Here is a 17,276-nt window from a genome sequence, read left to right as displayed (position 1 = left end):
GTACAGACAGGAAATATAAACCCCACAAAACCCTCCACCCCATCAGGCTGCCACAAGGTGAGACTTCTTTGGTTTTGTTATTCTGTCATTTGCTAATATGTCTTTGAAAAAACATCTATATTTTCTTCTTAAAGATTAGTATCTGATTCTCCAGATGGAAATGCATTGAGTGGCTGTCATATTATGTATAAACATCTCAGGCAGTCTAATATGATACCAAAATGAGGGGTTTTACACATTCTCAGTAGTTTCCATAACAGTTATTATTTTGATTGTCAACCTAAACCTCCTCTGGCTCACAAAGGCCAGCCCAATAACCAGGAATGATTAGCTCCCTGTGCTGATGGGGGGACTGGTGGCAGAGAGGGGCTGAAGTAAATCAAGGCTCCTCCCTCTCTCTGGATTCCTCTGCAGCCACCCTCTGGGAATCAGAATATCACTTAACTTTGGTTTCCCACCTATGGGTTTGGAAAAGTATGTCTTCTGTATTCTTAAAAAAAAAATAATTGTACTTAAAGCCTAAGCATTAATATGTTGAAGTGGGTTAGAATGAAAACACACTCAACTTTTTCTGTTACTTTCAAAAATGATCTTGAAGTGTTGAAAGCAAAGTTCACGATCAAATAACAACCTAACATGTCCTGCATTTCATCCGTGATGCTTAGCAGCCTCTAAAAAAATTAATAATAATCACAGTCATGGTTACCAACGATGTGCCAGGCTCTGCGCTAAGTACTCTGCATGGATTTCTTCCGTGTTTTCTTCCCAGTTTTTTAAATTCTCACATGAACTCTCCGAGTTAGATATTGTTTGCCTTTTAGAGATGTGAGTTTAGGTAACTTTCCCAAGAACCCAGCCAATACATGTGGAACCAGTATTTAAACAAAGTTATGCTGCCTTCAGAACCTTGGTATTTAACCACCATGCTATTCTGTTCACAAAGAAATCTGTGTAATTCTGTTCAACCCAAGCTGTGAGCTCACCTTGTTAATAATGACAATGATGGGAGTCTCATGCATATATCCTGTGCCAAGTGCTCTATAGACTTTGTTTCATTTAATCCTACAAACTGAAGGAGGTGTTACTGTCGCACCCATTTAACAGAAGAGGAAACTGAGCCCTGGAACGATCAAAATATTTCCCCACATTCCCACAGCTAATAAGCAGCAGAGTCCACCCAACCTCAGGTCTGTCTTTCTTTAAAGCCCTTGCAATTAACCAGAAAGATATACTGGCTCCCCTGAAGGCCAGCCTGCATGGTGTTTTGGCACTGGGCATGCTCCTACTCATGCCCACAAGGCACAGAGCCCCTTCCCACTTAGTCCCCATTATCCTGCTGCCCTGCCCACAGCTGAGAGGGCCCAGAACCAACACTCGACTCAGGCAGTCTTCCATGGGCTGACTAGAAGCCCATGGGTAATCATATGGGTACCAGTGGGGGCACCCAAGCCTGGATAGCAGTAAATCAAGCCCTTTTAGACAGTTCAAAAGCAGGACAACCAGGGAGGATGCAACGAACCCTGCCCTGAGCAGAAGCCATGAGCAGATAATTCTGTGAGGAAGCAAAGGCCATACTGCAAGAGAAGTCAGCTGCTGTGAGCAGGAAGAAGCTGGCAGAAAGGGAGCTTGGTACCCGAGGATACCCGAGGTTGCTACCCTGAGAACTGCTCCACGGGAAGCTCACTGCAGCCACTGGACCAGGTTCCCAGTTTCCTACTTCCCTTCATGTAACAGAACGAATCCTCGTTACTGGAGGCAACTGAGAGTTCCTATGTTTCGTGTCCTGAATAAACCTATGCACCATATGCACCAGTCCTTGGACTGGATGCGGTAATGCAAGGTGCACAGACTCCTGCAGCAGCTAGAGCAAGCCTGCCTGGGGGCACGTTCCCGCTCTGCTACTCTCCCTTGCTGTGGTCTTGAGCGTGTTGCTTTGCCTCTGGTACGCTCAGCTGCCCCATCGGTATGATGAGCCGTGGGTGAAGATGAAATGAGATGTGGTGCCGGTGGCCCGGGGCCTCAGTCCATCGGAGTCCTTAATAAATGTCAGTTGTGTGGCTATCATTATCCTTAACTGCCCAGCCACCTTGTAGCTCTGAGGCAGGAGGATCCGAAGCTGAGAACACTCCAGTGTGACAACCAACCCATGCCCACAGGTTGTATGATGTGAATGAAAGAGGGAACTGGAGGTGGACACGCCCTTTCCAGTGAGAATGCCGAAGGCAGAGAGAGGGCCTCCCTGAATCCCATTCCCCTTTGGGCTGTGATTCATGGGATGTAGTTGATTCTACTGGTCAAAACTTGAAGATGGAGATAAAAGAGGTGGCCAGAAGAAGGGAGTCCTTATTCCTCCCCTAGAAGCAGTGAAAAAGCCATTCTCCCAGAGCCTTTAAGCTGCTTCCCTCACAACACACAAGGGTTCCATGCACCAAGAGGCTAGAGTGTATCAGAGGATTCCAGCTCAGGGTCAGGGCACGGCCCACCCCAAGTACCCCTGACCCTTCTTGAGTGGTTCTGGATTCTAGTTAGGGGTGCAGCAGACTCCTGGGACTGGAATTCCATGGCCAGCTGGACATCAGGATTAGATGTGCCCTGCTGGCTATAAAACCCATGGAGAGGCCTTCTTCCGGACCATATGATTTGGAGGAGATGAGGTCTACAAAAAGGGAGTAGGCAGTACAAATTAATGTAGGTAGGAGAAAGGGGAAGCGGGCGACGACGATTGTCAGCACACTGATGGAGCCGCCAGCAGACTGCTGAGCACTGCCCTGCTCAGCTTCCTAGGGTCAACTATTGTGACCCTACTATGTGCCTAGTGTGTGCTGGAGACAATATTAGACCTTGAAACACGTCACCAGTAAGGTAGACAAGATCCAGCCCGATGTGCCTCTTCTGTGAAATGTTCTGGATGTTCCCAGATCATAGGAACGTGAGAACAAAAATAATAGCTCACATTTACGAAATGCTTGCTGAACACTGTTCTAACTACTTTATGCGTATTATTTCATTTTGATCCTCACAAAAATCCTTTGTGGTAGGTCTTATTAGTACCCCATTTTACAGTGAGAAAAACAGAGTCCAGAGTAGTTAAGTAACTTTACCAGAGGTAACGTAACTATAAGATGGTTCGAACCTAGGCAGTCATAAATCCTAACTTCTCTGTGCTCTGGACTCTGTGCTCTGAACTCACTACAGTGGCTGCAGCGCTTGGTCATATTTCCATGGGCATACTTACTGTCTCACCAACAAGACTGTAAGCACCCTGCCTTCTGGGGCCATGGCGTAGATGGGCTCCGGATGCCCGGGACACTCAATATGTATGCGTTGATTGGTTCCATTTAGAGAAGCTTTAGGGATGCGTATAAATCCCCAACGGCCACCACTTGCCCCCTGCCCAAAATGTTGAATTTCCAGATTGAGGTGCAGATGGAGGAGAGGAAAAGAGGTTCCTAGGCATATTTTGTTCATTTACAATATTACAAAGAACTTGATCATTTAAAAATTAACCATGTCGCGTACATCAGATCTTACTGAATGTTGCATCTTATCAGTAAGAAGAATGCTCTAACAGGAGGTATTTCTTGCAGTAGACATGTCACCACGTTTGCATACACAAACAGTACACAGCTGAGGAGACATTCAAATCTGCAAAACTCCATTCCCTCCTCCAACAAGCAGATAGATAAATTATATATGACTAATACATACATACATACATACATACACAGATAACAAGCGATAATTGGGAAATTATGAAAACAGAAAATCATAAAAATGTAAGTAATAGGGAGGGAAGGAAGGAAGGAAGGAAAGAAGGAAGGAAGAAAAGGAGGAAAGAAAAGAAAGGAAGAAAGATGTTGTAACATACAGACTAACCAACATACGGAGTTCACCTTGTCCACGTGAATGAATGGAGCTTAGGATGCATATTTTTAGAGGAGAGAAAATGACATTCTGGGGAACAGTGATCTGGGCTCAACCATGGTGTATGTTCCGTTGTTCCAATTTATGTTGAAATCTTTCATTAACTAGCTGCATGACCTTGTGCAGGTTACCTCTTTGGGCCTCTTTGAGGTATCTGAGCCAATAAATATGCAGTTTGCACATCCTTACAATGCACTTAATAAGACAAGCCTCACTATTTTACAGGATGAAGCAGTAGAGATGAAGAACATGGGCTCTGATTGCCTGACTTCTCTGTTCTTTCGCTAGTAATACAACACTGAGTAAGTTATTCGTCTATTCTGTGCTTCAGTTTCCTCAGGTATCAAATGTGGATTATAACAGTTCCACATCATAAAGTTGTTGCAAAGATTAAATGAGCGAATACATGTAAAGTATTTACAATGGGGGTGGATCTAGGTGCATAATACATGTTAGCTATCGTAACACCACACAAGATGCAACAATCGTGAAAAAAATTTCAGGTGCTCTGTAAATGGAAGGGATCACTGTGGCCAGAAGATGAAGGAAGTCTACAACCTAAGCTATATGCCAGCAAGGAGAAAAACAGTCATCTTTTCTGGTCGACACTAGGCACATGCTTCTCTACTCCAAGGCTACATTTGTTGTCTGCAATGCTCCCATTCACTGAGTTCTTCCCAGGTACCAGCACTGTGCTAAGGAGTAACTCATTCTACCCTCACAAAAACATACCATGAAATGGATATAATCATCCCCATTTTGCAGATCAGAAAACCGAGGTTCCAAGAAGTTGAATGACTTCCCAAGAAAGAGAAGGTGGCAGAACTAAGAAGTCTGAAACCCAGGCTGTGTTTCTGAGTCTAACTTATCTTAAATGTAAAGACTTAAGTACTCAGCAGATCCTTTAGAGATACAAATGTTTCTATTTAGGAGACAATTCCATTTTCTTAGGTCCCTTAGAAAATTATATTCTGATTTTGTAGGTATAAAGAAACAAGGATTATTGCATCATCTCTGGGGGCCAGTCTCCCACAAAAAGACTAAAGTCTGTGGGATTTCGGGTAAGGACAGTCCTTCAAAGCACTTCTACGTATTTCCTCCAGGATGACTGTTGGCAGCTCAGAAGGGGGGTTTGCCCTGGTCAGGGCTCCAGCCTCTCTGGGCTTCCATCCTCCTGACCCTGTATCAGTAGTAGATGTCTGTGCATTTATTTGCTTGCCCATCGTCCATTTCTCCTTCTGGTAATAACTCTCAGATTTTCCTATGAAGAATTACTCCCCCAGCCTCCCCCTTTGCTCCCAGACTTTGTGGTTTGGGTAGAACTAACCACAGCCTCCCCGGTTCCAAAGGTGGGTCATATGACCCAAGCCTGATGAAATAGCGTATTTCATTCTCCTGGCCACAGAGGTTATGGATGGGCATGTAGCTCAAGATTAGTCTGGGAAATTTTGCTGTACCTATTGAAGAAGAGGCTTTTTCTTTCTACTGGGGCTGCTAATCCAACAAGACATATTTCTGGAACTTCTATAGCCAGGTTTCCACTGCAAAGAGAGCATCTGTCTAAGAATGAAGCCAACAGAGGAAAGAGCAGAGGTAGATACAGATTCCCTACAACACTGTCTGAGCACCTAGATACATCCATGCCTGCACCCATAACTCTGGGCTCTTTCAGTTGTCTGAGCCAATACTTTCTCTTTCTATTTAGGCAAATTTGAATTGAATTTCTTAAAAAAAAAAACCCTAATCAGTAAGTACCCATTGTTACCACAGGGGAAGTGTAGTGGGGAGGGCTAAATCAGGAGCTTGGGATGAACAAACACACACACTACAATATATAAGATAGATAACCAACGAAGACCTACTGTATAGCTCATGGAACTCTATTCAATATTCTGTGATAACCTATATGAGAAAAGAATCTAAAAAAGAATGAATATATGTATATGTATAACTGAATCACTTTGCTGTACACTTGAAACTAACACAACATTGTAAATCAACTGTACTCCAATAAAATTAATTTTTTTTTTTTTTTTTTTGCCGTACGCGGGGCCTCTCACTGTTGTGGCCTCTCCCGTTGCAGAGCACAGGCTCCGGACGCGCAGGCCCAGTGGCCGTGGCTCACGGGCCCAGCCGCTCCGCAGCATGTGGGATCCTCCCAGACCGGGGCACGAACTCGTGTCCCCTGCATCGGCAGGCGGACTCTCAACCACTGCACCACCAGGGAGCCCAAATTAAAATATTTTTTAAAACTTTAAAAAATAAGTACCCATTGGATACACAGAGTTCATTACACATGTTTATGAATGTCAGGTTCTGTGCCAGGAGTTAGAAACACAGAGATAAATTGGACATAGTGCCTGCCTTCAGGAAGCCCATTCTCTAGTGGCAGAAATAGTCATATGAAGAGATAATTACAGTACAGTGGGTAAGTGTTATAATATGGGTGTGTATGTAAACGAAGAGGAGGGGACATATTCTCCTACCATAAAGGAGTCCTAGAAGGATCCACTAAGAAGAAATTACATGGACAAGGATTTGAAGGATGCTTTCATGTTGAGTTTGGTCTAGAAAGGAGGAGAGTCATAGTTTATGCGAAGTCACGAAAAGTATGAAACAGTAGGCAACAGTGAATAGTTGAGTGTACCTGAAATGTAGGGTGAGTCGAAGGTGACTCACCTGGGTGCTTCATGTAATTTGGCAAAACCCCAAGACATTATTGACCAGCTGGCAAACAGTGAAGGGATTCGCACGCAGTTTGGGAGCTGGCTTCTTCCAAACACAGGTGACTGGACATTGCTGTGAGGTACAACCAACTACATAATTTGTTGAGCTCAGTGCACGGTGAAAATGCAAGTCTCCTAGTCCAAAAATTATTAAGAATTCAAGATGGTGACATCAGGACCCTTCAGAGTGCAAGGTCCTATACACCTACACAGGTTGCATACTCAGGAAGCTGGTCCTGACAGAAGGGCTAGGGAGATACCCACCTCTCATCTGTAACGTGGCCTGGCCTAATTCCCACCAATGCTTTAAGCACTGTAAAAGCCAGCCTCCCAGCTGAGTGATGTGAACAGGGAGAATCAAGGCAGTGTAAGCCCAAGCTAAGAATTCTTACATCTTTGTTGCTGTGCTGATTTATCCACCTCCCACCATCAGCAACAATGTACATACAGATAGCTATCTCCTTCTGCCTTGACAAACCGCTCCTCCCCTTCACCAGCCCCTAAAGCTGGCCCCAAGAGCAAGTGTGTCTGTAAAGTCACTTGGCTAGGCACTTAGGCATCCAAGTAGTGGAAGAGCAGCTTTTCAGAGGACGGAAGAGTAAGGGATGGAGGCCATCTGGGACGGGAGTAAGATCCTAGGCATAGATGAGACAGAAATTCCCAGACTGTATCCAATGACAAACTTATTAATATTTATAGTTTTCCCTCTTTGCCTCCCACTGAAGAGGATCCGCCTTTGCCTCTTCAACTTCTCCTCTTCTTCTACCCTCTCAGGATATTTCTGTCTTTGCCAGTCAATTCTTGGCTCTTGTGATACAAAACAAGGACAATAGGTAGAGAGAGAGAAAACTTCCAACCAGTGTAGAGTGAAGGGGTTTCCATGGGAAGGACCTAAAACAAATATAAGAAGCCAAAGGAAAGTGAGAGAGAAAGGAAAGAAAGGAGCCGAGAAGACCCCAGTTTCAAAGGGGTTTGTGGATAGGAATTGAGGATAAGGTTCTGAGAGAGACTTGGGTAAACCATGGAATAGGAGAGATACTGAGAGACAGAAGAATGGAGAAAGGGAATATTAGATAATATTGCTGAGTGTTATGACTTGAACTTCATTTTGATGAAATGACATGATTTGAGAGAAAGAATTAAAGACTGAAATTGCTCACAGTTACTCTCATCTATTGTTGTACTGGGCCATGTGGGACCTGAGCTATACTTGGGTTACTCTGGTATTCTATGAGATGCTAATAAGTATTATATATACGCACGGAGACATAAATATATTCACACCAAATGTTTCAAAGGGCAAGTAAATCTGTGAAATGCTGTATCCTAAATCTTTCTCTTAAAGAATTCTATTAGCATACTAAAGGCTCTGAGAAGTCCTGCAGCACAGAAAGCTGTTCAAAGCTGTGTAATCCAGTGCTTCCTAAACTTATTCTACTGCATGTCACAGAATATATTTTATTGTTTTGAATAAATTTAAAATAATACAATTTTAATAAGACTGACCTTAAGCTCTCCTGTCTCAAGAGTTTAGGGAAGGCTTCATAGACAAAGTATATTTTAACTAGTATTTGAAGAATGGAGAAGGCAGGGAGTAGCCAGTTCAGTATATAAAAAGGAATAAATAATAGCAAATAAATAAATAGCTCAAGATCGGTGAGCAATTCCCTGGGGTTTAAATGTAGAAAGAAAGGGTCTGTGGCACTTTGGTTTATTTTCACCACGGAGAAACTATCCCCACCTTCCTTCTCTAACAGTGCACTGTAAAGTGAGTGCTGAGATGACGGGGCTGTTAGGCAGCAGGTGGCAGCTCACCTGTTCTGAACCATACTCATGGCCATCCAGTCTACAGGATACACATTCTTCCCAATGAGGTCCTTGAACATGATGAATGTCTCCATCAAGAAGTCCTGCAATAGTAAAGCAAAACACACCTGTCATTTTGCTTTATAGGAAATGACTGGAAGGGCCCAGATCTTGTTGGCTGTTCAAATTTTTTCTTTATTATTTTTTGGAGGTGCAGAAAGGGAAGGGGTACAGCCTGTTATTAAGTAAATCCAATGAAACCAATAGAGTGGATTTTTTAATGAAATCTTAACGATTTGTTACTGGGAGACTGTTTCACAAATATAAGTGGAACATGAATATGGAATGAGAAAATACTCTCAAAATAAAGAACTATTAATTCTGTCTTTGGGAGTAAAGAAGTAAATGCATTCATTGATGTGGCAGTTTTATAATCATCTTTCCAAATATGTATTTGAGGAGGAAATAATCTACACTATATGAATGCATCTCAGGTCATTGAGCAAACAAACTATTATTAAAATGAACATCTAATTACTGTACTGTAAACACAGCTAATTCATATGTCATAGGCACGTGAACAAGCAGCTTAGAGGAAACATGACAGGGATTCTCTCCCTCTCCTTTGAAGAGGTTCAAAGTGGACCTCAGCATGCCCCATCAGATTTTTCAGTGGATCAAACTTGTTCTCTACCTTTGGAGAACACAAATTCAAGACAAATCTAGATAGCAAAGACCAGAACCACTGGCGCCCTCCTGAGCTAGAGGAAACGAAGGCATCCAGGCTATTTGCTTAAGGTAAAATTAAAATCCATAGGAAACCCGTTCAGAGTTCTTTCCTTAAGCCAGCGGTTTTCAGATTATTTTAATAGCAGAATTCTTTGTTCAGAGAAAATCTTACCTGGAACCTAATATATAAAATAGATAAAAGTAGAAAACAGCTCTGGTTGAAGTGTGCGTGCATGCATGCGTGTGTGTGTGTGTGTGTGTGTGTGTGTGTTTATGGTAGAAGACAGTGAGGCTAGGAGAAATATAATTTGAAAATCACTGCTTTAAGCTAAATTGCAAAATTCTGGAAATGAGATTGGTTCCTTTCCAGCAATCATTGCTTCTAGGGAAAATTACCTCAATGCTTTAAGTCCCAGTTTCTGCATTAGCAGAATGGGGATAACATCTACCTCAAAGGGTTGATTAAGTGCACACTGTCTATGAGATGCTCCACACAGAGTCTGGCCCACTGTAAGTGTTCACTAAGTGCTCGAGGATGACGATGGTGAGTATAATCGCTCATCCTTGACGTCACCTGGGGAGGTGTGGATATCGTCACAGGCACACTCCCTTCCTGTGGGAATGGAGAAGAGAAGACCTCTGCCTCACAGATGGAAAGCCTGGCTTCTGAATGAGAAGATGCAGCACGGTGTAAGGGCTGGAGCAGAGGTTCAAATCCTCTCTCTGCCACATTCTGTTGTGTGGCCTTGAGCAAGCAGATTGTAGACTTGTAAAATGTGACTACTAACACCTATGCCGTACTGTTGGAGGACTACATAAGAAGTGTATAATTTAATACATAACAATTCTCTTTCCTACCATCCTTCCCACCTTTCCTTCCACTGAGGATCAAAAATTAGGAATGCAGTCTTTCTATTTCCATGTCACATAACATAGAGAACTTGAGGGGGAGAAATCTTGGGTTGTTTAGATTTCCTTTTGTTTCTTTTTTTTGTGTATCCAGAAAGAGGTTCCATTTCTTGCCAATCCTACTCCAGTTAGGAGACCTTCTCAAAGCTAAATGGATGAAGTGGCAGGACATTGGCTTCCTATTGATTCTTTTTGTGGGCAACTCTCTGAGGTTGGTCCAATTCTGGTGCCCTTGCTTCCTTCAAGGAGAGTTAAAAGTGAGCCCCTGGTAGCAGAACCCCTGCATCTGGCAATAGTAAGGAGACAATGACAAAGTTGACCATACTGAGGGCAAAGGGATGACTACACCCTGGGACAGCCCGGGCTGGGCTTTACGTTGATGATATCATCTGCTGCAGAGGTACAGGCCCACAGGCCACCCGCCGCAGGCAGACAGTCCTAGCAAACGAGCCCTGAGAGGTTAGAAGAAGAAAGGGGCTCAGAGGCCAACTTTCTCTATGCATTCGTTATTATAATGTAATAATAGCTAACTTTTAGTGGACTCTTACAGTGTGAGAGCTACTGTGCTCTCATTTAATCCCTTTACAGCCCTGTGACATAAATGATATGATCCCTACTTTACAGATGGGTAAACGGAGGCTTAAGAAATGTTAAAATTAACCTCCTCAGCTAGCTGGTGACAAACCCTGGATTCAAACCCAAGACTGTGTGACTCCAACACCCATGCTCTTAAGCCTCAAAATGTCCATGATTCATCAGCAAATACTGGTTTTAAGGCATATGTAGACTAGGCACTCAGGGCTCGTGTATGACATGGACAGAAGATGTGTCCCAGAAGTGATATTTACAAGCCTAAATGGGAGTGAGAAACAGGGAATCACAAGAACATGCCTGCAAACGTAGACCCACACATTCTCCCGGTGCACAGGAAGACCTTCTGCCCTAAACTCTCAAGAATCTTTTGTGTAACGCGTCTCCCCAACACTGCCCCAGAGCATCCTATAGACTCACCACAAGTTCAGAGCTGGTCTGGAATGTCTCAATATAGAAGGAATAGTGCTGGTCACCCATCTGGTTTAAGATGGCTGTCATACATGCCACAAAGTGACTCTGCAAGAAATAAAGAAAAATGCCGTGAAACAGTGGAGAGAGGACCATGAGATTCACCTTCTTCAATTACTTGACTTCAGACCAGAAAACACCTCTCTATCCCAGGTGAGTATAAAAAGGTCCCCCAGGGAGGGAGAATTTCTCCTTAGCAGATGAGCATGCGAAATTTCCCTGAGAGTAAATGTCTCCTTATGGCTCATTCATCAGCTCATTCATCCAAAAAGCATTTATTGAACACCTATTACATGACTAGGACTATAACAGGAGCTCCAGATACAGACAATAAGGGCCCTATTCTTTACCTCTCCAGCTGCTTGTACATTGGGAAGAGAGCACTGTATTAACGTCAGGAGATCCAGCGTGTATCAAGATTCTGGAGACAGTTTGATTTTCTGGTACATAATTTTACATGTCTAATCTCCAACTGTTCCATCTGTAAAGTGGGACAATAATCCATCTGTATCTACCCTGAGAGGTGTATCAGAAGGATCAGATGGCTCCTATGGTGCCCTGAATACACTGAGGTTCCCTACAAGGGCATCAATTGTTGGACCATGAATCAGTCAGTGAGAAGCCAGCAGCTACCGGGGACAAGTACTTGCTAAGGGCCATAAAAGAAATGAGAGGAGGTAGTCCTTGCTCTCAGGAGTTCATGATCTAGTTGGGAAAGCAAGATTAACAACCATGAGGAAAAAAGCACAAGACTCTGATCAGCGAAGCAGATCAAGTGCCAGAGGGATTCAGACAAGAGGGAAATCAATGCAAGGACTTGGAGAGGATCCGCGGGGTCAGAGGAGCAAGAACCACATCCTTTCGTGCACCAGAAGACATCACCACACCCTTTTCTGCTTTTTCTCTCCCAGATTTTATAACTGTACCAGGGTGGCACTTTCTGGCAGGGCTAGTGCCTGAAAGCAGAACTTAGAGAGATCTACTCTGGGAACCTGGTAAACGAAGGACTGACCATACAGCCACCAGCTGGGAGAAGCCACTCAAGAGTGTCTCCCACAAGACTCCACTGGGCTGCCATCTCAACCAAAGGAAGTCCCACTGTCAAGGGCAGGCCTGTGGAAGCTTGGGCAGCTTGGTGTGATGCAGGTGTCTCCAGGAAACCCCACTCCTAAAGGGTGTCAGACGTAACACACCAGAGAGGTGGGCCTGGACGTGTTATGTTTGAACCAAGTATTATATTTGTATCACAAACTGCTGTCTTTGTTAAAAAAAAAAAATAAAACTAAAAGACCAAAAAAATATAGTGTGAAAAAAAAAATCCTCCCAGATTACAGGGTTACAGTTCAGTGACAGTGGTGGAAGGAACAGCCTTGATGTCCCCAGGAAGCTCCTTCTGAATTCCTCCACAGGAAGTCTTTTGGGTAATTGAATGTTCTTCAAGTTCACATCCCCAAAAGTAACTCCCAAAGATACAGATTCTCATTTGCTTCTAGGTTCTTTTCAATTAGGACGTTAGGGATAAAATGCTTTCCCAGTCAGCAGGACCAGCTGTGCAATCTGTGGGGCTCAGAACAAAATGAAAATTGAAGAGTCCTTGTAAAAATTCTTCAGATTTTCAAGACAGCCACAGGGTCCTTCTGAGCACCGGGCCAGGTCACACGCCTGGGAAGCCAGCGCTGCCTGCCAGTGATCACCACACGCATGCACCATAAGTGTTGAGAAAACATGCAGAGGTGGCAGGGGGCACAAAACTGGGACTCTCAGGGGTAACGTCAATGACACTATGTTGCTGGGGACCTGGAACCTCTATATGGGGGCCAACCGCCTTGGCCGTCCAGGGAGTCAAACCCTCTCTCCAGCTCACGCCCTCAGGGGGTGATGGTGAGTCTGTGAAATTATCTGTCCCTTTCAAACCAGACAGAATGCCACCATCACTGTAAATTAACCAGGTCCCACTGAAACCAAGAAACAAGCATATTATTTTTTATCCCTCCATCCAGGCTGGACGCAAGAGGGGAGAAATCTTCTGAATTTGTGTGTGTGTGTGTGTGTGGCGTGAAAGAGAGAGAGAGAGAGAGCACATACACACACGCGTGTGTCTCCTCTACTCCCTCCATCTCTTCTGTGAGGGGCTTCCTCCAAGAATTCAGCCGGTGGCCACTAGAGGTCTTTCCTTTTCACATGGTAGCTGCCGTGCAGTTTTTCCGGCTTTTTATTTATTCCTACGTGAGCAGACCCACTACACTTCTTGCATATAAACAGTGAAAATTACAATATAAAGGACTTATTATTTCTCCTTTTGGAGTAATTCTGCTGCTGGCCAAAGCCTGGCTCATTTTGCAAAGAAAGGAAGGATATTCTCTGCAGGTAATTCCACTGCTTCAAAAGGTAAGAGATCTGGGGAGGTTTTATTTTTTGTGATCGATCGTCCTCTCAGAGGAAATGCTGTCGTCTCTTGGACAACAGTTTACTTTTAAAGCTTTGGCTTAAATGAGTCCTGGGATTGTGAGCTTGTGTGTGTGTGTGTTGTAAAATCCACCATTGTCAGAACTGCAGGCTGCCCCAAACGCATAGATACAGATACGGAATGCTTGGTATTTCCAAAGGCTTGATTTGAATTTGAAGGGGGGAAAAGCAAACAAAGCTCAAGTTGCCTGGAAATTACCTTGAAAAGGCTGCATTGTCTTAAGCCTCGTTTAAAGAAACTTCCGTGCTTCATATTAAATGAAAATAAAAGGGGAAGGGGATTCCAAGTGCCCATCTAGAGAGAGTGACCATTTTACTAAAGAAACCATTATCCTTTTATAAGGACTTGCTCAGGGTGTATAGTTCATCGATCAATCAAAATTACTTTTACCAGCTTGTTCATTTCTTCGTTCTAACTGCCCCATAGAAAATCCCAGCTGAGTGCCTTCCAGTACGATCTGTAGTGTGATGTTTGTGTAGTTTGAAGTTTGGACAAGTTACCTGCATTTGGCTGTTAATGAGAAATGACAGTGCTTTACTTCCCACTTGGAAGCTTCCCTTTTTGTCTGCTATGGTGTCTAGCCCACTTCAGTATCAAATCTGTCAGCAATCGCACCAATGTGACTGACTGATTTCTGAAATGGCATGATATGCCAGCAGCAGGTTCGAATTCAGTAAAGGCTCCTCTCTGTCATTTAAATTAAAAACCAAAAACTCCTCTCTGTCATGCAGTGATAGAATGGTGGAATCACATTGTGTTTCTCTGACGCTTATCCCTTTTTCAGTAGCGTCTTCAGCACGGCAATCCACCTCTTTGCTTCCTGCCCCTCTTCCCTTTTACAAGTTTGAGACCTTCTACATCCACCATGTCTTAAGTGTTTAGAAAGAGCTGTAGGGATTGGGAGTGGGGGTGATGAACAGACTGCATTTGCCCTAGCAACTCAGACACTCCTGTTGTTGACATGGCTCAAACTTTACGGTGTCGGACCCCAAACTCCCAGCCCTGTCAGCAACGTGGAAAAGCCTGAATACTGCATGGGGGACAGAGGGTTAGAGGGATCTCTTGCAATTCAGGCTAGTGAGAATGCCCTGCCTTCCATCCTTGGTGGAAATTTTGTGGTCAGCATATATTTACTACCAAGGCGTGAGGCAGCCACTCATCCACACCCAAGCAGCATTCCAGGTGCCCAGAAAGGAAATTGCTTCTTAAAACAGAATACCGGGTTGGGGGGGGGACCTGCATATTAAATTCCGGGGAGAAACTGTATCTGAGATGCTGTCACAAACCAGGCAGAGTCACGTCGGCTCCATTCGGGGTGGTTTAAAATGTAGCTAATGAATCACAGCATGAAGAGACATGGTTTGAAACTGGGTCAAACGTGTAAAAATAAATGCAGTCGTCGCAGGCACTCGGCTGATGAGGGGCTGCTTAACGCCTGCAGTGGCGGGGCTTACTTGCCATACAGAACCCTCTTCAGTGATCCATGACAATCAGTTGATCCGGACAATTCAGCCCGTCAGTAGGTAGGGAGCCCTTGCACACCTGGGAGAGAGCTGAAGCTCCAAAGGAAAACAATCAGGGTCTCTTCACTGTGTGATGGCAAGAGAGGAAAGAGAGAAACCCACTATTGTGTCATTAATATTAATTAGCTGGGATACTGGCTGACTGCGGTCAGGGGAGTAGCCGTCTCCAAATCAATCTACTCCTTTGCATAAAAAATCATCATCATCTTATTGATGAGGCCGATAGCTTTGGTGCACAACACTCAAACATATCTATTTAGCCACCTCTAAAGCAAACACACCTACACACACGGTCAGGACCCTGCAGTGCTGAGTGAACCGGGAAGAGGTGATCAGTTTGCCCTGCCTTGAAGAGCTAACCAAACGAGGGGAGAGGGGCATGGTTGCTGCAATGCGTCCCCCACTCCGCTCACCTGAGATCAGTGGGAGTGATGAGATCGCAGAGGGAGGGAAAGAGCCGACTTTGGGAGCTTGCTACCTAAATGCCAGCATTACTATGCGATGCCAGCTGGTGACACGTTGCCATAGTAACTTCAAATAATGTGCTCGACCAAAATAAAATAAAATACAGAGAGCGCCAAGGAGAGGAGATGAGCGAGGAAACTTTGCATGCCGAGGGAGATGAGAAGTTTTATCTATGGGGCCACCCAATTCCTTTGAAGACTAAGAGTAGCCTAATGCCACTCTCAGGTTGCTTTTCCATTCACCCCCATGTCTGCCATGCGGTTATATAACAGATTTTCTTCTTGGATGGAATTGGTGCTGTCTTTGTGACAGATCCAGGACCGGAGGTAGGAGGCTATGGTGTGAGGAATTCAGGGACCCTAAAACCCGTTCATCTTAGAGCTTTGTCAGGAAGCTCAGTTGTAGTTTGCAGCAATCTTTGGGGAAAGTAGTGTGTGTGGTATCTCAAGTTCTGGGCACTGCGCTAGGTGCCCGGGTGCAGCAGTGAGCCGGATGGATAAGGTTGTGCTCCAAAGAAGCAACGTCAGGTGGAGACCTAGGAGCTGGACAGCCTGAGTTCAAATCTCAGCTCTACCTCTTCCTAGGCATGTGACCTTGGGCAGTGTCTTGTGCCTCAGAGTAAAAGGGAATAGAAACAGTTCTTACTGCATACAGTTTTGGTGAGAATTAAATCAATTTGTATAGAGCACTTAGAACATAGAAAACCCTCAATATGATCAGCTGTTAGTGTTATTGTTGCTGTCGCTGACTCTGGTCCAGAGAAACTATGCAGATTGGCTAACTGAAATTCCTGAACTGGACAGAGGATATGATGACCCCACCTACCCCTGACCGTCTGTGGATGCATCAGGCACTCCCAATCACAGCTTCGGACAAAGAGCCAAGTGTCCTTTGACTCTGAACATGCCTTTGGTTAACAGCACGCCCCAAATAAAGCTGTTTAGTAAACCGCGTGTGTGCCTCTTCAAGCAGGGCATGTTTGGAGGTTTCTTTTATTTGGGGACAGTTGCTGGCAGGTAGGATGAATGACAACGGTGCCCAGATTGTTCAAAAGCCTGAAATGTAACTGTCTTCATCGAAAGCCTCGTCTTCCGGCTGTTTGGCTTTAGGAAGTGCCTGTCTTTGTGTGCAGTGACATCCTTTGGTTACCCAGGTATCCTGCTGTATGACAGAGTAAACCAAGTCACCTTCCTTCAGGGAGAAGCTTCTTGATGGGCACAGATCCAGGGGTTTTGTGTAGCCTGATCCAGGTCAAGGCATAACATCACAGGAAGACGGGAATGTGCCTCTTGGATGCTATGTGCTCTGGATGCACCTAGACATGTTCCATCTGTACAACACAGCAACTCTTCAGAGGTAGCTGTGTGTACCACTACCTGGCACTGTGGGCATTAATGATCAGCTCTCCAGCATCACTAGGGCCAGAACCGCAGGCAAGGCGTCTCCTCAGAGAGCTATTCTCACTGTCAAAGAGCAGGGGGCGGGGGGGGGGGTTGGTAACAAGACTGCTTTGAACCCAGGCTGGAAGGCGAGACTAAAGCAGCCACACACTCTTCCTTTGAAGCGAACACTTTCTGATCTTGGCTGGAGCCTGTGCATGTGGCTTTGTAGTGTGGGGTCACTTTAAATCTTCCAAAGGACACAATGAGGTGTTTAATCGCAAAG

The 17,276-nt window shown here is 44.6% G+C and overlaps 1 protein-coding gene across 1 annotated transcript in view; it reads right to left on the bottom strand.

Moving 5' to 3' along the window:
• Nucleotides 1–17,276, bottom strand: part of DOCK2 (dedicator of cytokinesis 2) — a gene marked incomplete at its 5' end in the record, with an annotated part of 407,839 nt that overhangs the window by 85,463 nt on the left and 305,100 nt on the right. The window contains 2 exons of the mRNA XM_082650723.1: nucleotides 8,466–8,560; nucleotides 11,106–11,204. Of these exons, the coding sequence (XP_082506849.1) occupies nucleotides 8,466–8,560; nucleotides 11,106–11,204 (194 nt within the window). The remainder of the gene's footprint in view (nucleotides 1–8,465; nucleotides 8,561–11,105; nucleotides 11,205–17,276) is intronic.

The sequence above is a fragment of the Grampus griseus genome, assembly GCF_964374135.1.
Source record: "Grampus griseus genome assembly, chromosome: 3".
In the NCBI taxonomy this organism is placed as follows: domain Eukaryota; kingdom Metazoa; phylum Chordata; class Mammalia; order Artiodactyla; family Delphinidae; genus Grampus; species Grampus griseus.
The sequence above is the reverse complement of the archived record's forward strand: the minus strand, read 5'-3'. Positions and strand labels throughout refer to the sequence as shown.